At 53.8% G+C, this 15,694-nt stretch overlaps 1 protein-coding gene across 1 annotated transcript; it reads right to left on the bottom strand.

Annotated features, from left to right (window-relative positions):
* Positions 1–2,814: 2,814 nt before the first annotated feature.
* On the bottom strand, positions 2,815–14,896 carry TMEM61 (transmembrane protein 61). The gene is made up of 4 exons (XM_050803573.1): positions 14,858–14,896; positions 14,434–14,560; positions 8,765–9,114; positions 2,815–3,271 (listed from the first exon to the last, which is right to left on the bottom strand). The coding sequence occupies exons 2-4, from the start codon at positions 14,446–14,448 to the stop codon at positions 3,004–3,006; spliced, it is 633 nt and encodes a 210-aa protein (XP_050659530.1). The 5' UTR covers positions 14,449–14,560; positions 14,858–14,896; the 3' UTR covers positions 2,815–3,003.
* Between the last annotated feature and the right edge of the window lie 798 nt (positions 14,897–15,694).

The raw sequence follows: 15,694 nt of genomic DNA, 5'->3' as shown, positions 1-15,694 counted from the left end.
TGGGAGAGAGAGGCCGGAGAGGAAATGCTGGCAGGAAACCTGCTGGGGCTAAGATGTCTGACATTTTTCACAGAGGTTATGCAGGGGAAAGACGAGAACCAGATTTTAATGTTTCAGTTAGAGAAAGATCCCAGTGAGCAGCGATGAGCCACTGAGGGGGTAGCATAGGGATTTCTGACTGGGATGGGCTGATTTAAGGGGAGAGCTCCAGGGGCAGGGGTCACCAAGCCCACCCAGCAGGTAACAGAAGCCCGGGAGAGGCCCAAGGAAAGCACGGGAGAGGTCTGAGCTCTGAGGATCCGTCATCTGAGACTCTGGTGGCCAGCACAAGATGAGGTCTGAATAGGAGGTGAAGAAACTGGACGGTTGGGCCCAGGAGGAAAGAAATCAGCAAGCAAACTGGTGCCCCCGGGGGCTGCAGAGTGGCAGAGCTGGCCCTCACGTGGCTCCATGGTCAGGCACCCTGCCGATGGGCACGAAATGGGGAGCCCCCATTCACAGCGAGGCCACTTTGGCTTGGAAGAGGACAGTAACATGGCCTGGTCAGGAGTCTGTCTCCCTCTGCACCCCGACTCAGCCTCCTCCATGATGCTGGTGACCTTGAGCAAGTCATGGCCCCTCCTGCGGGCTTCCAGTTGCGACACAGATGAGTGGATCGGACAGAAAGGCAGAAAAGGTCTCCCTGTGCTTCCAGCCCTCCCCGCCCTTGCCCCTTCAGTGCCTGCCCAGTAACATGGTGCCTCCTGGTCACACTGGCAACTCATTAACTCAGCTAACCCGCCCAAGGTCACTTCACACCTACACCTCCAGGTTCCTAGACTGTCCTGTGTTAATACCAAGAAGGGAGGGTGAAGCAGTGACTGTAAAGGAGAGGAAGGGAGGGAGGCACAGGAGGCATCCAGAGTTTGGTGATGGGGGAGGGAGCAGGTCAGAAAAGATCCCCAGGTTGCTGAAGAGCCAGGCCCCAGGAAGCGCTTCAGGAGAGAGGGAACAGTCAGTGCAAGGGCCTCAGTGAGACTGGCTGGAGCAGAGAGCAGGGAGAGGGAGTGTCAGGAGATGAGAGGGTCAGGAGAGAGGACAGGCTCAGATCAGGCCTCAGAGCCCCCCTCTCCCCAGACCAGTGTCTGGGCTTTTTTTTTTTTTTTTTTCCCGAGAAGGAGTCTCGCTCTGTCGCCCAGGCTGGAGTACAGTGGTGCGATTTTGGCTCACTGCAACCTCCACCTCCTGGGTTCAAGCAATTCTCTGCCTCAGCCTCCTGAGGAGCTAGGATTACAGGCACCCGCCACCGGCTATGTTTTGTATTCTTAGTAGAGATGGGGTTTCACCATCTTGGCCAGGCTGGTCTTGAACTCCTGACCTCATGATCCACCCGCCTCAGCCTCCCAAACTGCTAGGATTGCAGGCGTGAGCCATGATGCCTGGCCTGGGCTTTCATTATTCAAGGTGAGCTGGGAGCCACAGGGGCGGGGCGGGGGAGGGAAGGGTGGGGTGCGGCGGGGCGGGGTGGGTCATGATCTGACCTGGGTCTGAACAGATCACTCTGCCTGCTGGGCTGAGAAGAGACTGCAAGGGCCTCAGGGAGAAGCAGAGAGACCAAGACCAGATGGTGGCTACTGTGACAATGATGCAGCCTAGGTGGGAGGACCCCACACCGGCTGTGACTTTATCGTCTGGGATTTTTACCTCTCCAAAGCTAGCTCCTCACCTGTCAAATGCTGACACCACCACCTGTCGCAGGGCATCTGAAGATGACACGATGGCAGAGGACCAGGCCCAGTACACAGTAGGCTCTGGGGATGCCACCCTTCTCCAGCTGACTAAGCCGCAGGCCTTTGGACCCCTGCTGGCAGTGTGACCCTGGGAAGGTTACTTCACCTCTTTTCATGGAAGTGGGATGGGCTAGAGACGTAGGGATGCAGAATGGGGCTGGTCAAAAGTAGATGTTTCTGCCACATCTGCAAAGTGAGCAAAAGTAGTGAGCTTCCCGTCACAGGAGGTATGGGAGCAGAGGCCGAATTTTCCCTTGGTGGAGGAGGGCTACCTCTACTAATACAACTGACAATTACTGTACACGTACTAGGCACCTGGCTCAGGGCTAAGACACCTGCCTTTATTATCTGGTGCCTCAGCACTGAGCCATTGACGGCGGCATCAGTGTGAACTCACATGTCAGTTGCTATCATCTCACTGAATCCTCACAAATCGGCTCTTTGAGGGAATCCTTAATTCCCATTTTACAGATGAGGAGGCTGAGGCGGAGAGAGGAAAAGTCACCCATCCAAGTCACTAAGATGGTACATGGCAGACTGCGCACAGTGGCTCACGTCTGTAATCCTAACACTTTAGGAGGCTGGGAGTTCGAGACCAACCTGGGCAACAGAGCAAGCTACCTCTCTACAACAAATTTTTAAAAATTAGTCGGGCATGCTTATGGTTTCTGCTACTTGGGAGACTGAGGTGGGAGGATCGCTTGAGCCTGGGAGAAAGAGGCTGCAGCGAGTCATGATTGAGCCACTGCACTCCAGCCTGGGTGACACAGTGAGACCCTGTCTGAAAAAAAAAGGTACCTGTGGAACCTATACATAGGTGGTCTGAATTCAGAGGCCATGTTCTTCTTGTTATAAATGTGATGTGTGCCCCTGGGCCCCAGTTTTCTCACCTGCACACAATCTCCCAGCTGACAGCCAGCACTCACCACTGGCCATAGGAGTGCCACCCAGGATGTTCTGGCCAGCTGGGCCCCCGATGACGGCCCTCACCCATACCACAGAGGGCAGAACACCCCCAGCTGGGCCTAGGCAACTCATAGAGTCGTGAGATATAATAAAATGGGATTTATTTTAAGCCACTAAATTTGGGGTGGTTTGCTATACAGCAATAGATAAATAGAACAGCCTTCGACAATGAACATCTGTTGAGTGCCTACTGTGGCCCAGGCACTGCATGAGACTCTGGAAAAGATACAGCATTTTTGTCTCTGGATTCAGGGCCCGCTAGGAGCCTTTAGCTTCCTCCCGGTGCAGTCTGAACCAGGCCTGAGCAGGAGCACGTGGTGCTCAGTGTCGTCTCTGCAGAAACGGCATCAAGAGCAAGGCTGATGCTCTCGTAGCTGGGTGGAGGCCAGGGGGGCTGGGTGCTGAGCAGGGCATCCTTTGGTGCACTTGGCTCCAGGGCTTCCTCCATAGGGTATGCAGGTGGTGTTGGGGGCCCCTCGGCCACTGGGAAGCTCACGGCTTCCTCATAAGTGGGGATGTCAACCACTTTGGGGGTCCTGCGGGAACAGAAGAGAGGCTGTTAACAGGGGCTGGGACAGACCCTGCTGCCTGCCAGGGAGACAGTGAGAAAGGCTGGGGGCAGAGAAGTCTTCACACCCTGCTCCAAGCCTTTGCGGCTCCCCAAAGCCCCATATACACAGTTGAAACTTGGCATGAGCCAGCCCCTTCGGCCCTCAGCCTTCCCGCCACCCCCTCCCTGCTCCATAGAGTTAGTTCCCTGTGTGTGCCTCCAGCACCTCCTGGTGCCTCCTAAGTCCTCTCTGCAGGAAAAGTCCTGCCCTAGGGCAGTGACTGAGAGTTCAGGGGCTGAGGGTAGGTGCTTAGGGGTGTTTGTTGAAAGATTGAGTGATGGTGGTCCATAGAGAGAAAGGATCCCACCTATTGAAATATCCTTTACCAGATCAGAACTGGGATGCTCAGGGCAGAATGGGAGACCTCAACTCCTCTGCCCATCTGGATGCTTTAGATTTTGATATGATGTCTGCCAAGTGATTATCTTTACGTGCATACCTCCAGGGATGGAGAGCTTACAACTTACCAGATCAACCACCTCTATCTCTGGACAGCTTTACTGTCCTGTGACTCTTTTCTTGTCCCCACCCCTGGCCAACTAAACCACCCCACAGGGACTTGAGGCAGAGACCAGGTTCTCTGCGGCTCCACTGACCAGGTTCTGCAGGCCAGACCCCGAGACAGATCACCCACGCCCCCGGCAGCCTGAGGCTGATAGGAACGAGACCAGCTGTCGGCCCCCTCAGAGCCCTGGCGGGTCATCTCTGGGGATCCAATGCCCCTTTCCCACCTGGGACACACAGTGGGGAGTGGGGTGGGAATGTCACTGATCCTAGGTGTGGGCTGCTCCTGCTTTGGGGGTGATCCTGAAGGTCCCTTCCAACACTGAGGGTGGTTATGAGTCTGGGCACTGGTGGTTCACCTCCCTGCTTGGACACATTCCTGCTGGGAGATCATGGGTCTCTAATTCCATTCGTGGGGCCTGGTTTCCTCACCTGTAAAATGGGGAACAATAGTGGCACCTGCCTTACAGGACAGAGTGCAGGTTAAATGTGCTCACGCAGGGCGGCACTCAGTGCCTGGGATGTAAGTGGGGTTATGAACAGAATCTCAAGGGGCTCCTGTGGGGAATGGGTGGGGGAGCAAAGCTTATCACAGGCCTCTAGATGGCAGGCTCCACAAGACAGAGAGGCTGAGCCACTTGCCAGGCTCCTCGGTTTGGAGCTGCTGGGAAGCAGTTTATTCCACACCTATGCTCCTACTGTCTAGACCGAGGAAGGGCCAATGGCAAGAGGCCAGCCGGGGGAACAGAAGAGGCAGTAGATGGGACTCAGCTCCAGGGGCTGATGGAGGGGCCCATGCTGGGAGGCTGCTGCTGCCCCTCAGGTGAACGCCCAACACCCACTGGAGATCTGGACTTTCTCTGGCAATGTGTCTTCTGGGCCCACTGCAGCCCCACAGCAGCCTGCTGGGAGGCTCACTGCTCCCAATCACAGACCAGGGTGATGGAGCAGATTGATGGGACCCTGGATTTGAACCCCAGCCTGTATGTCAGTACAGGGCAGGGCACCAGCCAGAAATCCCTGGGACACCGGCCAGGAGTCCCAAACATAGAACTCCATGTCCAGTGCTTCCACAGATTCTCACAGACCTCGCTTCCTTCTCTGGAAGACAGCCCAGGAAGCTGAGACGGTGCCTGTCCTCACCCTACTCTAAGCTCCCAGCATCCTTGCAGATGAGGGCGGGATACATAATATTGCCCCTGGCAGCAGGCAAGTTGGGTTCTATTGCTGTGTGACCTGGACCACATTCACACCTTCTCTGAACCTCTTTCTCCTCATCTGTAAAATGAGGATAATAATTCCCCTTTCAGATTCAGGGGAAGAAAAAAATGAAAAACAAACATTTCACAACACACAGAAAAGTGAGAGTAATTAGCTTCCAGAGGCCCATCTCCTGCCTGCTCACCTCCCAGCCATGCCCCGGCCCCGCTTAGAAGCCTGGACACGTGAGACAGGCTTTGGGTAGGCCTGGGGCCATCCCAGCAGGTGACAGCTGGCAGGGCAGGGCACAGGTGCCAGTGAGCTCTGCCCACAGCAGGAAGTTTGCTTAGAGGGCAGATGTGAAGCGGCCCTCACACCACCTTTTGCCACCTTAGTGGCCAGCTGGGCCCGCCCAGCTCCAAGTCGCCAAGGTCACAGTCGAGGATGCCAGGAACTCAGTGAGCAGGGCAGCCGCATCACACCCCTCTGGGAGCGGGCCCCATTCATGGTGCCTCTGGATGTGGCGCCTCTCAGCTGTGTGGGGCAGTCCTGCCACAGTGGTTTCCCTGCACAGGAAGTGCCATGGAGGCCAGGGCTCACCCTAATCTTTGCAGCCTGGTTGGGGCAGAAGACCTGGGCCTGGCACAAGCTCCACTGCCCTTCAGCTGAGTCAGGCAAACCCAGGAGGAGTGGGGCAAAGGATGACACACAATTTGCCCAACACTTAAGTTCTCTAATCTCCTTTCATATTCTCAACCACCCTCGGGGGTAGAGGCCCACACCCATTTTATGGATGAGTAAAGGCCATGTGTCGGCTAAGTGGCAAAGTCCCAGCTTCGTCTGACAGCAATGCTCAAGCTAAGTCCACCCATCACACCTTTCCCCCAAGCTACCTCATCTCTCCTCACCTTAGTTTTCTCAGCTGTCAAATGGACCCAATCCTTACACTTACCTCATAAGCAGTTGAGGCTCAAATCTAGTGGGCATGAGGGTGCGTTGTAAACTAAAACAGGAATAGCAGAGAAAGCAGGTGTGTGTACCAGCTACAGCATGTACGCTTCCCTAACTCTCATCTCATCTGAGCCTGACAGCGATGATAGGGAAAAGGTGTGTCACCGCAGCTGAGAGATGAGGTGTCAGACACAGCTCAGAGAGTCTAAGTAACATCCTCAAGGACACACAGCTTCTAAAAGAAAGAGCAGGGACTACTGGAGGCCCCACATCCAGTCACCTCACTAAGGGGACTTACACTGAAGATATGAGCTTCCTGAGGGCAGGGGCTTTGTCTGTTTTGCCCGCTGTGGCACTTCAGTTCTCTGAATAGGACCCAGCGTACCTCCGTGTGCTCAATCAATATTAGGTACATGCATGAAAGAATAAGTAGATGAATATACAGGGAAACCGAGGCCAAGAGGGGAAGGGACCTGCCCAAGCCATCAGCCCAGGAAGGTTTTGTTTCTGACCTGGAGTTACCCACAGCGGGCACCACCAGAGACCGAGGTGCCTGGGAGCAAGAATAGCAGAGTAGCCACCCATGGGGGCCAGGTGCTGGGCTCTGCAGGCAGCAGGGCTGGGCTGGGTCAGCCTCGGGACAGGAAAGAGCACCACCAGCAAAAGCAGCCTCCTCGACCCCCCGCCACCCAGTTTCTGAGTCTACGACTTGGGTCTTGGAGCTCGATGGGCTAGGATCACCCTGTGGCCTCCTGGGTGGGCTTCCTCCCTGGCCCACTGGGAGTGAGGGCCAAGGGGCCCCACCTGCCAGGCGCAGCTGTGCCTAGACCCTGTTGCATCAACATGGCTGTGTGTACAGGCAACACCCAGCCCCTGCACTCACATCCGGCTGGGTGGGAGGAGCAGGCTCTGGTCCAGAGCATCTGGGGCCTGGTCTGGTTCCAACTGACCACTAACTCACTGCATGACCAGGTAGGTCACTTGGTCTTTCTGAGACTCAGGCCTCTCATCTGAGAAGTGAAGGGTTTGGCTGGAGAGTCCCCAAGGCCCTGCAATATCTAACACTATGGAAATGCTATGTAAATAGTTATTATGCTGTACTGTTTAGGGAATGATGAGAAGAAATCAAAGTCTGTACATGTTCAGCACAGACACAATTCTTTTTTTCAAGTATTTTGGATCCATGGTTGGTTGAATCATGGACGCAGAACCCATAGACAGAAAGGGCCGACTGTACTGCATCATCTCTAGCGTTAAGAAGGCACAGGCTGGTAGCAGGAATGCTCCTACATTCTTTGACTCGGACAACACTTTCCCTCTTAACACAGGGAGGAAGAGCATTCAGGTCCCAGGTCCCAGGCCAGCTCACAGCAGTCTGGCTTAGCCCCTCTCACACAGGGATCCAGGGCTTAGGACTGATGCGGGGGGAAGAATGCCAGCCGTGCAGCCAGCAGGCTCCTGCCACTTTCTAGCTATGCCTCCCCTTCCTTTTCTGCAGACACAACAGTCATTCTTACCTTGGAGGCAATAGAAAGAAGGACAGGAGGTGATGTACACAGGCCCCTGGCACATAGGCACACTCTGTACTTTGTTGAATAAATAAGTACATAAAAGGGCATGCATAATGCATGCATTCTCAACAGGACAAACACTGATTTTTGGGGAGAGTAACACTCTTTTTATGTATAAAGCACAGATACACATATAGAACATAAACAAATACACAATGTATCTGGGGTATTACAATTTCTTGGAGGAGGATTTGAAAAAAAAAAAGAAAGTCTAAGAAGGATGGCACAAGGCAGGGTGGGGAGACCGATAATGAAAACAGAAGGTTGAGAGACGCTGTCTTCATGCAACACTTTGTCCCCATCCCCATACCTTTGTGCATGTTCTTCTACCTGCCTAAAATGCCTCTTTTCCACCATGTCCACTAGAGGAAAAGTTGACATTTGCTGTGCACCTGCTGTGTTCCAGGCACTGGGCTAAAGCTCAACATACATATCTCATTTAATTTTCCCAAGTGTCACCGGAAGTAGGGAGTGGGCGTTGAGCATAGACTCTGAGGCCAGACTGCCTGGGTTCAAGTCCTGGTTCTGACACACACTAGCTGATGTCCTTGACTGAGTTACTTAGTGTCTCCATGCCTCCATTTCCTCCTCTACAAATGGAATTCATAACAGTAGCTACTTCAGAGGACTGCTGTAAGGATCAGCTGAGGGAGTATGGGATAGCACTTTGAACAGTGCCTGGCACATGGCTGGTACTGTAGAGGGGTTTGCTATTATTGCTGTTGCTATTAGTCCTTTTTATTTCAAATGACGAAATTAAAAAGTTTAGGGGGATTGCATGATCTACTCAAAGACCCACTGCTAGTTTGTGATAGAACCAGAACAGGGTCCAGTGGGTCTGACTCTTGTGTCTAGGCTTTTAACCCTCTGCTATTCTGTCCCATAGCAAGCTGAGCTCAGCTGCCACCTCCTCCAGGAAGCCTTCCTGGGTTTCTCCATGTCTTTAGAAGACATGCCTCTCTCACACAGCACTACCTACTCCGGTTTGTCATCATCAGCCTCTGTCATGGGGCTTTAAACTCCTTCAGGGTTGTACTGATCAGCTTCCATGTACCCAGGGCACAGGGCAAAGCCTGGTCCAAAGGAGGAACCCCATGAGAATTTGCTGGAATTACAAATGCTGGTTGGTGGGCTGGTGTGACTGGGCCCCTACCTGTGATCCCCACCCGCTGCCCCACCCTGCCCTGCTGACCTGCAGCTCTCCTTCTCTGAGGACTCCACAGTGAGGTAGTACAGGTCTCTGGAGAGGTGATAGAGGTCCCATCGGGGTGGCCCCCGGGTGCTGGCCTTGAAGGACCACAGCAGGCCAATGAGCAGCAGCAGGCCACCTGCGCCGCAGCAGACGAAGCTGACGGACTTGAGCAGGGGGCTGGGGCCCTCGGGCACCGGATGCTCCGTGGGTGGGGCCAGCTGGCCAGGCTGGGTACTTGCATCCCCTTCGCTCCACCAAGCAAAGCAGAGCGTCCCAGCTACCAGAACCACTGTGCCGCTGACCGTCATGCAATAGCGGAGGGTGGAGGCCGTGTGGCTCCCGTCACACATCTGGACACAGAGAAGGAGGGAGAAGAGGAAATGAGCCATATGAAAGGTGCTGGAGGCCAGGTGTTAATCCTCAGCTGCCTGAGGTCACTGTACAACCTTGGAGAAGTCACTTAACTCCTCTGGGCCTCAGTTTCCTCATCTGTGAAGTGGAGATGGTGTCCCTGACTTTGCTGGGCTATTTTGAAGGTCAGAGGTAAACATATATCAGCACCATGCCTGGGACATCACAGAAGCTCAGTAAGTGTGACCGCTTTCACTCAGGGCCTCCCTCCAGGCCTCAGGGGCCCCATCTGCCTGGTGGGTCGAAGACTCCCCACCCTGACTACCACACAGGAAGCTGGGAAAGAGGAAAGTGAAGGCGTGTGGGAACCTCCAGGCCTGCCAGGATTGGGGCTTGCTGGTTATGCACTGCCTGACTTCACCTGGTCACAATCTTGTGAGATGGACACTGTTATTGAACAGAGGAAGATACTGAGACCCAGAACAAGTGTGAAAGAGGGTACTGAAGAGTCTGAGGCCGAAATTCACAACATAGAGCAAAACTTTGTGGAAAAAGATGTTCTCCGGGCTGGGTGCGGTGACTCACGCCTGTAATCCCAGCACTTTGGGAGGTCAAGGTGGGCGGCTCACCTGAGGTCAGGAGTTCGAGACCAGTCCAGCCAACATGGTGAAACCCCATCACTACTAAAAATACAAAAATTATCCGAGCATGGTGGCACATGCCTGTAATCCCAGCTCCTCGGGAGGCTGAGGCAGAAGAATCACTTGAACCTGGGAGGCAGAGGTTGTAGTGAGCCAAGATCACACCACTGTACTCTAGCCTGGGCAAAAGAGTGAGACTGTCACACACACACACACACACACACACACACACACACACACACACACACAGACACATACACACATATGTTCACTGTGGCCTTATTAATAATGGCCATAATTTGGAAAGTGCTAAAATGTTCAATGATAAAGAAATGGTGAGTAAACTATGGCATAATCTCTAGAATGAATAATTAATATTAGCCCATTTTTTAAAAAAAAATCAAGCTCAGCACAAAGGTTTAACAAGAGGAGGAAACATTTATCACATCTTGCTTTTCTCAACTTAGTATACCAAATTATGCATACAGCGTTGTCTCAATTAAATAAAAGAATGCGGTGGCTCAAGCCTGTAATCCCAGCACTTTGGGAGGCCGAGACGGGCGGATCACGAGGTCAGGAGATCGAGACCAGCCTGGCTAACACGGTGAAACCCCGTCTCTACTAAAAATACAAAAAACTAGCTGGGCGAGGTGGCGGGCGCCTGTAGTCCCAGCTATTTGGGAGGCTGAGGCAGGAGAATGGCGTAAACCTGGGAGGCGGAGCTTGTAGTGAGCTGAGATCCGGCCACTGCACTCCAGCCTGGGCGACAGAGCGAGACTCTGTCTCAAAAAAAAAAAAAAAAAAAAAAAAAAAAAAATGCACAAGGGGGAAAAACTTGGAAGGGTCCTGGCCCTGGATCACATAGACGTAGGAGGCTGAAACCTAGGTCTGAGTTGTCCCCAAAGCCAATTTCTAGGCTGCGCATTGTACCTTCCAGTCCCTGTGCCTGTAACTTCCCCTTAGCTCCCCTCAAGGCTCAGCTCAGCCTCACCAGGGAAGCCTTCTCTGCAGACACTTTAACTTTAAACTCCTGAGTGCCCTGGGCCACCTTTGCCACAGCAGAAACCTGTGCTTAACTTCTGCTTCACTTGTCCCACTCCGCGCTCTGTGACTGCCTGAGGGCAGGGTCCACATGGGCCTTGTTTACCACTATATCCCCTCAGTGCCTAGCACATAATAACTGCTCAATAGATCCTCTGAACTGAGAGAAAGTGTTGCTGGATAAATACATGCTGGTTGGGTGAAAATCCACCCTCAGTTGTGAAGAGCTAGGAGAGAGGAGGCAGTGCAGGATTCCAGCTGCCACAGCACAGGGACATGAAGGACAGTCCTGGCTTTGGTTCCCCCTCTACAGCTGTATCACGGGGTAAGCCCCTCACCTGCCCCGGGCCTGCTTCCTCATCGGATAAAAGGCAGGCTCTCTAGGAGGCCGCTAGGAGGATTTGCAGAAGCACTGTCTCCTCTTCCAGAGGCTGAGCCAGTGAAGCAGGAGCGGGGGCCACAGACCTTAAAGGGAGGCTTCAGTGATCACAAATCCCTTCCAAGCGGGGCTTGCCCAGCCAACGACAATATATCCAAATGACATACTGCTGTGTGGCCGCTTAAAGCCATGATCCCATGGGAGCTAAAGGGCATGGAAAATGTTCAAGATGTAGCAGGTGAAACTTTACATTTCAAAAGGGAATGTTACCAAATGTGTTTAAAAACACACACGTGTGTGTGTGTGTGTGTGACAGAATGTACACATGTAAAAGGGGGGCTCTGGGAGTGGACCTCAATCTTTCTGCACCCCTAGACCTCTGGATGCAAATAGAGAAATTCCATTGATAAATGACCTGCAGTTCTCTTCCTGTGAATCTGTCCAGGGCGCAAATGCCTCCTGTCTCTAGCTCAAAGCCTTTTCATGTAAGGACTATCCCCGGTCTCCCATCCCCAAAGTCAAAGAGCTAGGAGAGGCTGTCAAGAGAAGAAACCTGTTTGTGGGGAAAAAATTCAAAAACCAAAACACACAAGCAAATCAAGAACAGTAACCCCTGCATGTATGTTATGGTACTCAACAGCCCTTTATACCTAGCATTGCACCTGCCTCCCTACAGGGGCAGGCCAGAGGAAAAGCCCCATTTTACAAATGAGGAGAGTGAGCCCAAAAAGGTGAAGGACCTTGTCCAAAGCCAGGTACAGCATGGTTCTCAGCACTGGAGGAGCGCACACCTAGGCATGCCCGCATGGGGCAACCTACACTACTTTTTATTTTCTATCAAACAATAGTCGCTGCTCATTGTGGAAAAAGGAGAAAACCACAAAAGATAATAAAAATTAAAAATAATACAGGCTGGGCATAGTGGCTCACACCTGTAATCCCAGCACTTTGGGAGGCCGAGGTGGGTGGATCACCTGAGGTCAGGAGTTTAAGACCAGCCTGGGCAACATGGTGAAACCCCGTCTCTATTAGAAATACAAAAATTAGCCGGCCGTGGTGGTGGGCACCTGTAGTCCCAGCTCCTCAGGAGTAGCTTGAGAATCACTTGAACCCAGGATGTGGAGGTTGCAGTGAGCTGAGATCGCACCACTGCACTACACTCCAGCCTGGGTGACAGAGTGAGACTCCTCAAAAAAAAAAAAAAAAAAAAAAAGCAAAATACAAATCACCACTAATCTTGCCTCTCAGAGATGAGCACAATCGCCAGGTGGCTGTTTCTGTTCATTGCCCCTTTGTCCTGCATACAGGATGATGGCAGCAGCAGATGTATGCTGTGCATTTATCAGGCTGGGCATTTACTGGGCTGGGCACCATGTGAAGCGCTTTACAGGTATCCCTTCACTTTATCCCCACAACAGCACTGTGTCCTAAAGACACTGTGGCCACTAGGGTGACAATTTCTCCACAATTGGTGACCACAATAGGGTGACAATTTGTCCACTAGGGTTACTGCTGGATTTGGACCCAAGTCTAGTCTGAGTCAAATCCCTGTGTGTGTGTACAGCTAGGTCTATCAGTATCTTTTAGTATAGAAAGTTGGGACCATGCTGCGAATAGATGTACTTGTCTTTGGCACAGGCAGCTCTCACTCTTTAGAATGCATGCCCCTCCTTCCCAGCTTAACTCCTCCCAGGCCTCAGACTAACCCCTGCAACTGCCCTTTGCATGTTCTCACATGGGGTCAGGGTCATTTTCTGTGTGGGTCTTGCTCCTTCCATGTGGATCCACCACAGCAGGCAGGGCACATGCTAACCTGTCATCCTGGGGGAGTGGGGGGTTGAGAAGGTCAATGTCCACTGGATGAAGGGCAGCCTGTTCCGTTGCGCAGTGGTTGTTTTCCTTATTATTATAGGTCAGGGATGTCACTATCAGCAGGGTGTTCTCACCCAAACTCCTTTCATCTGGACCCTCTACTAGACCTGTGCTCCCTCCACCTGGAGTGCCCTTTGCTCCCATCCAGGGCCCTCATTGCACCCCTTCCCAGAAGGCTGTCTACTGCAGCTGCCCCCACCTCCCTCTAGCCAGACGGCTTTCCCGTGATCAAATGGCTCCACTGACCACTCCCTCTGACTACAGTGGTCATTCCCTGTTAGCTCTGTGACCGCCCAGCATCTCTGAGTTCAAATCCCTGCCTGCAAGGGGAAAGCAGGTAATGAAAATGAGATGGCAAGACAGCAGGCTATAAGTGAGGCATGGGGACACAAGGCTGGACTGAGGATGCACCCTGCTCTGACACTGGCAGGATCCAGCTTCTCCACGCCTTAGTGCCCTCCCCTGTAAATGGGCACAATAGCACCATATTGCTTCTGAGAATGAGGATATATTAAAATAAATTTATTCTTATTATGATTATTTTTATTTCTACAGCCGTACTTAGTACCTGTCCCTGCCCTTCATCTTGCCCTATCTGTTCACTGGTGGCAGGGCCAGTCTGACTCTATTATCTGCCCCCTGGCATGGGGGCAGCATCCTCACTAAAAGTCTAGTAGAAAGGCCCTGCTCCTGTCAGGAGAGTCTGGAGGACAGAGCCTCCCTCCTGTGCCCACTCCCGCACAAACCCAGGACAGAACGCCATGCCATTCTCCATGTCCTACTCCATACCAATAAGGGCACTTTCTTTTTCTTTTTCTTTTTCTTTTTCTTTTTTTTTTTTTTTTTTTTGAGACTCTGTCTTGCTCTGTCGCCCAGGCTAGAGTGCAATCCTGCAATCTCAGCTCACTGCACCCTCTGCCTCCTGAGTTCAAGTGATTCTCTTGCCTCAGCTTCCCAAGCAGCTAGGATTACAGGTGCCACCATGCCCGGCTAATTTTTGTATTTTTAGTAGAGACAGGGTTTCACCATGTTGCCCAGGCTGGTCTTGAACTCCTGACCTCAAGTGATCAGCCCGCCTCAGCCTCCCAAAGTGCTGGGATTACAGGCGTGAGCCACTGCACCTGGCTCCAATAAAGGCACTTTAGAGGCCGCTTTGTGTAAAGACCAAATTGTCCGAACAAGAGTTTCCCAAACCATCCCCAATTAAGGTCCTGAGTGCCATGGCCTCAAGCCACCCAGCAAGATAAAACCCAGGCAGAGCCCCGGGTGTCCACACTCTGCCCACCAAGCCACCGTGACCGAGGTTAGGGGAAGGGGTCGGGGCAAGGTCGACGATAGAAGTGGCTGAGTGCCTGCAAAGGAGGGAGAAGGCCGTTTCCACCCACCTGGGGCAGGGCCATTGGGAGGCGGGCAGCAGGCGCTGTCCAGGCGCGCGGGGAGCCGGGCGCGGGTGAAGGTGTGGTGGCGGAGGACGCCAGGGCTGAGCGACCCCGCCGGCAGCGACCCTCGGGTCTGCAGGAGGCGCGGGTGTTAGGGGCGGGGGCAAGGGGGGGCCTGGCCACTGCCCCCGAGCCCTGCTCCCCAGCCCGCAAAACCGAGGCCTGGATCCCGGGCCCGCCCGGGGCTCACCAGCCGCGCCCTCTGGGCCGCCCGCACCCGGTGCGCAGGGACCGAGCCAGGCCTCACCCCCGGCGCCCGCCCCGAGGGCTGCGCGCTCCCCGCGGGGCTCTGAGGCTGCCGTGGGGCGCCCAGGGGCGCGCGGGACCCGGGCCTCGCCTTCCTCTCCAGTGGTGACCGCGCCAGCCCCACCTCTCCTCCTCGTCCTCGCTGAGACTCCGGGTGGCCCGGGCTCCGGGCAGCACCAGGTGTCCAGCGCTGTCGCCCAGCCGGCCCCGCCCGTCCTTAAAGCGCCAGCACGATTGGGCTGGCGGGGACTGGGGTTTGCCAGTGCGGCGGGGCCCGGGGAGCGGCGGGGCTGCTGCTGACCGGAACGCCTTGGCGCGGATCCGAGCCCTGGGTCCTGGGGGCCATCCCCCCACCGCGAGCGCTTCAGGGCGGGCTTGGGAATAGAGACAAACTCCGAACCACTAGCGCTCAGCCGCACAGGGCTTAGGAGTCCCGAGCCCAGTCCTGTTCACCCCCATTTTATAGAAAGGGAAACTGAGGCTCAGAGAGGGGAAAGTCACTTGCCGAGGTGTTTACTGCGGACTGTGTTGACAGAAGCTGCTTTTTCTCAGCAGTCAGAGAGCAAGCCCTCCTGGCCCTCCAGGACCCCAGGTCCTGGCAAGGATGGCGTTCTCAGCCATAATGACCAGCATTTAAGTGCTCCCCACTACCGGCATCACTGCCCCAACCAGTGGAGGTCCCAGAGAGGGACTGAAGATGTGTGACCTAACTTCTCTGAACCTTCCTCCATCAAGGAGAGCTGATAATCCCTAACTCACAGTTCTGTGAGGATTGAATGCCTTAAGCATGCAGGTTAAGTGGCTACTGAAGGCCGTTTCTGTGGACAGGTGATTTGGGAACCTGGAGGAAGGGTTACGTGTGTGTGCGTGTGCGCGTGCCTCTGTGTGTGTGTGTGTGTGTAAAAATCCTTCCATGAGAGGACATCTGAGGTATTTTCAGAGAGTAGGAGTGGACAACAGC

Source organism: Macaca thibetana, chromosome 1 (genome assembly GCF_024542745.1).
Source record: "Macaca thibetana thibetana isolate TM-01 chromosome 1, ASM2454274v1, whole genome shotgun sequence".
Lineage (NCBI taxonomy): Eukaryota > Metazoa > Chordata > Mammalia > Primates > Cercopithecidae > Macaca > Macaca thibetana.
Note: the sequence above shows the minus strand (reverse complement) of the source record. Positions and strands in the feature narration are given on the sequence as shown.

What these genes read in the sequence shown, in the direction of transcription:
- TMEM61 (XM_050803573.1), bottom strand. An exon ending in TCAGAGAAGGAGAGCTGCAG is followed by an intron (nt 3,272 to 8,764) that starts GTCAGCAGGGCA and finishes CTGTTCCCGCAG; the next exon opens with GACCCCCAAAGTGGTTGACA.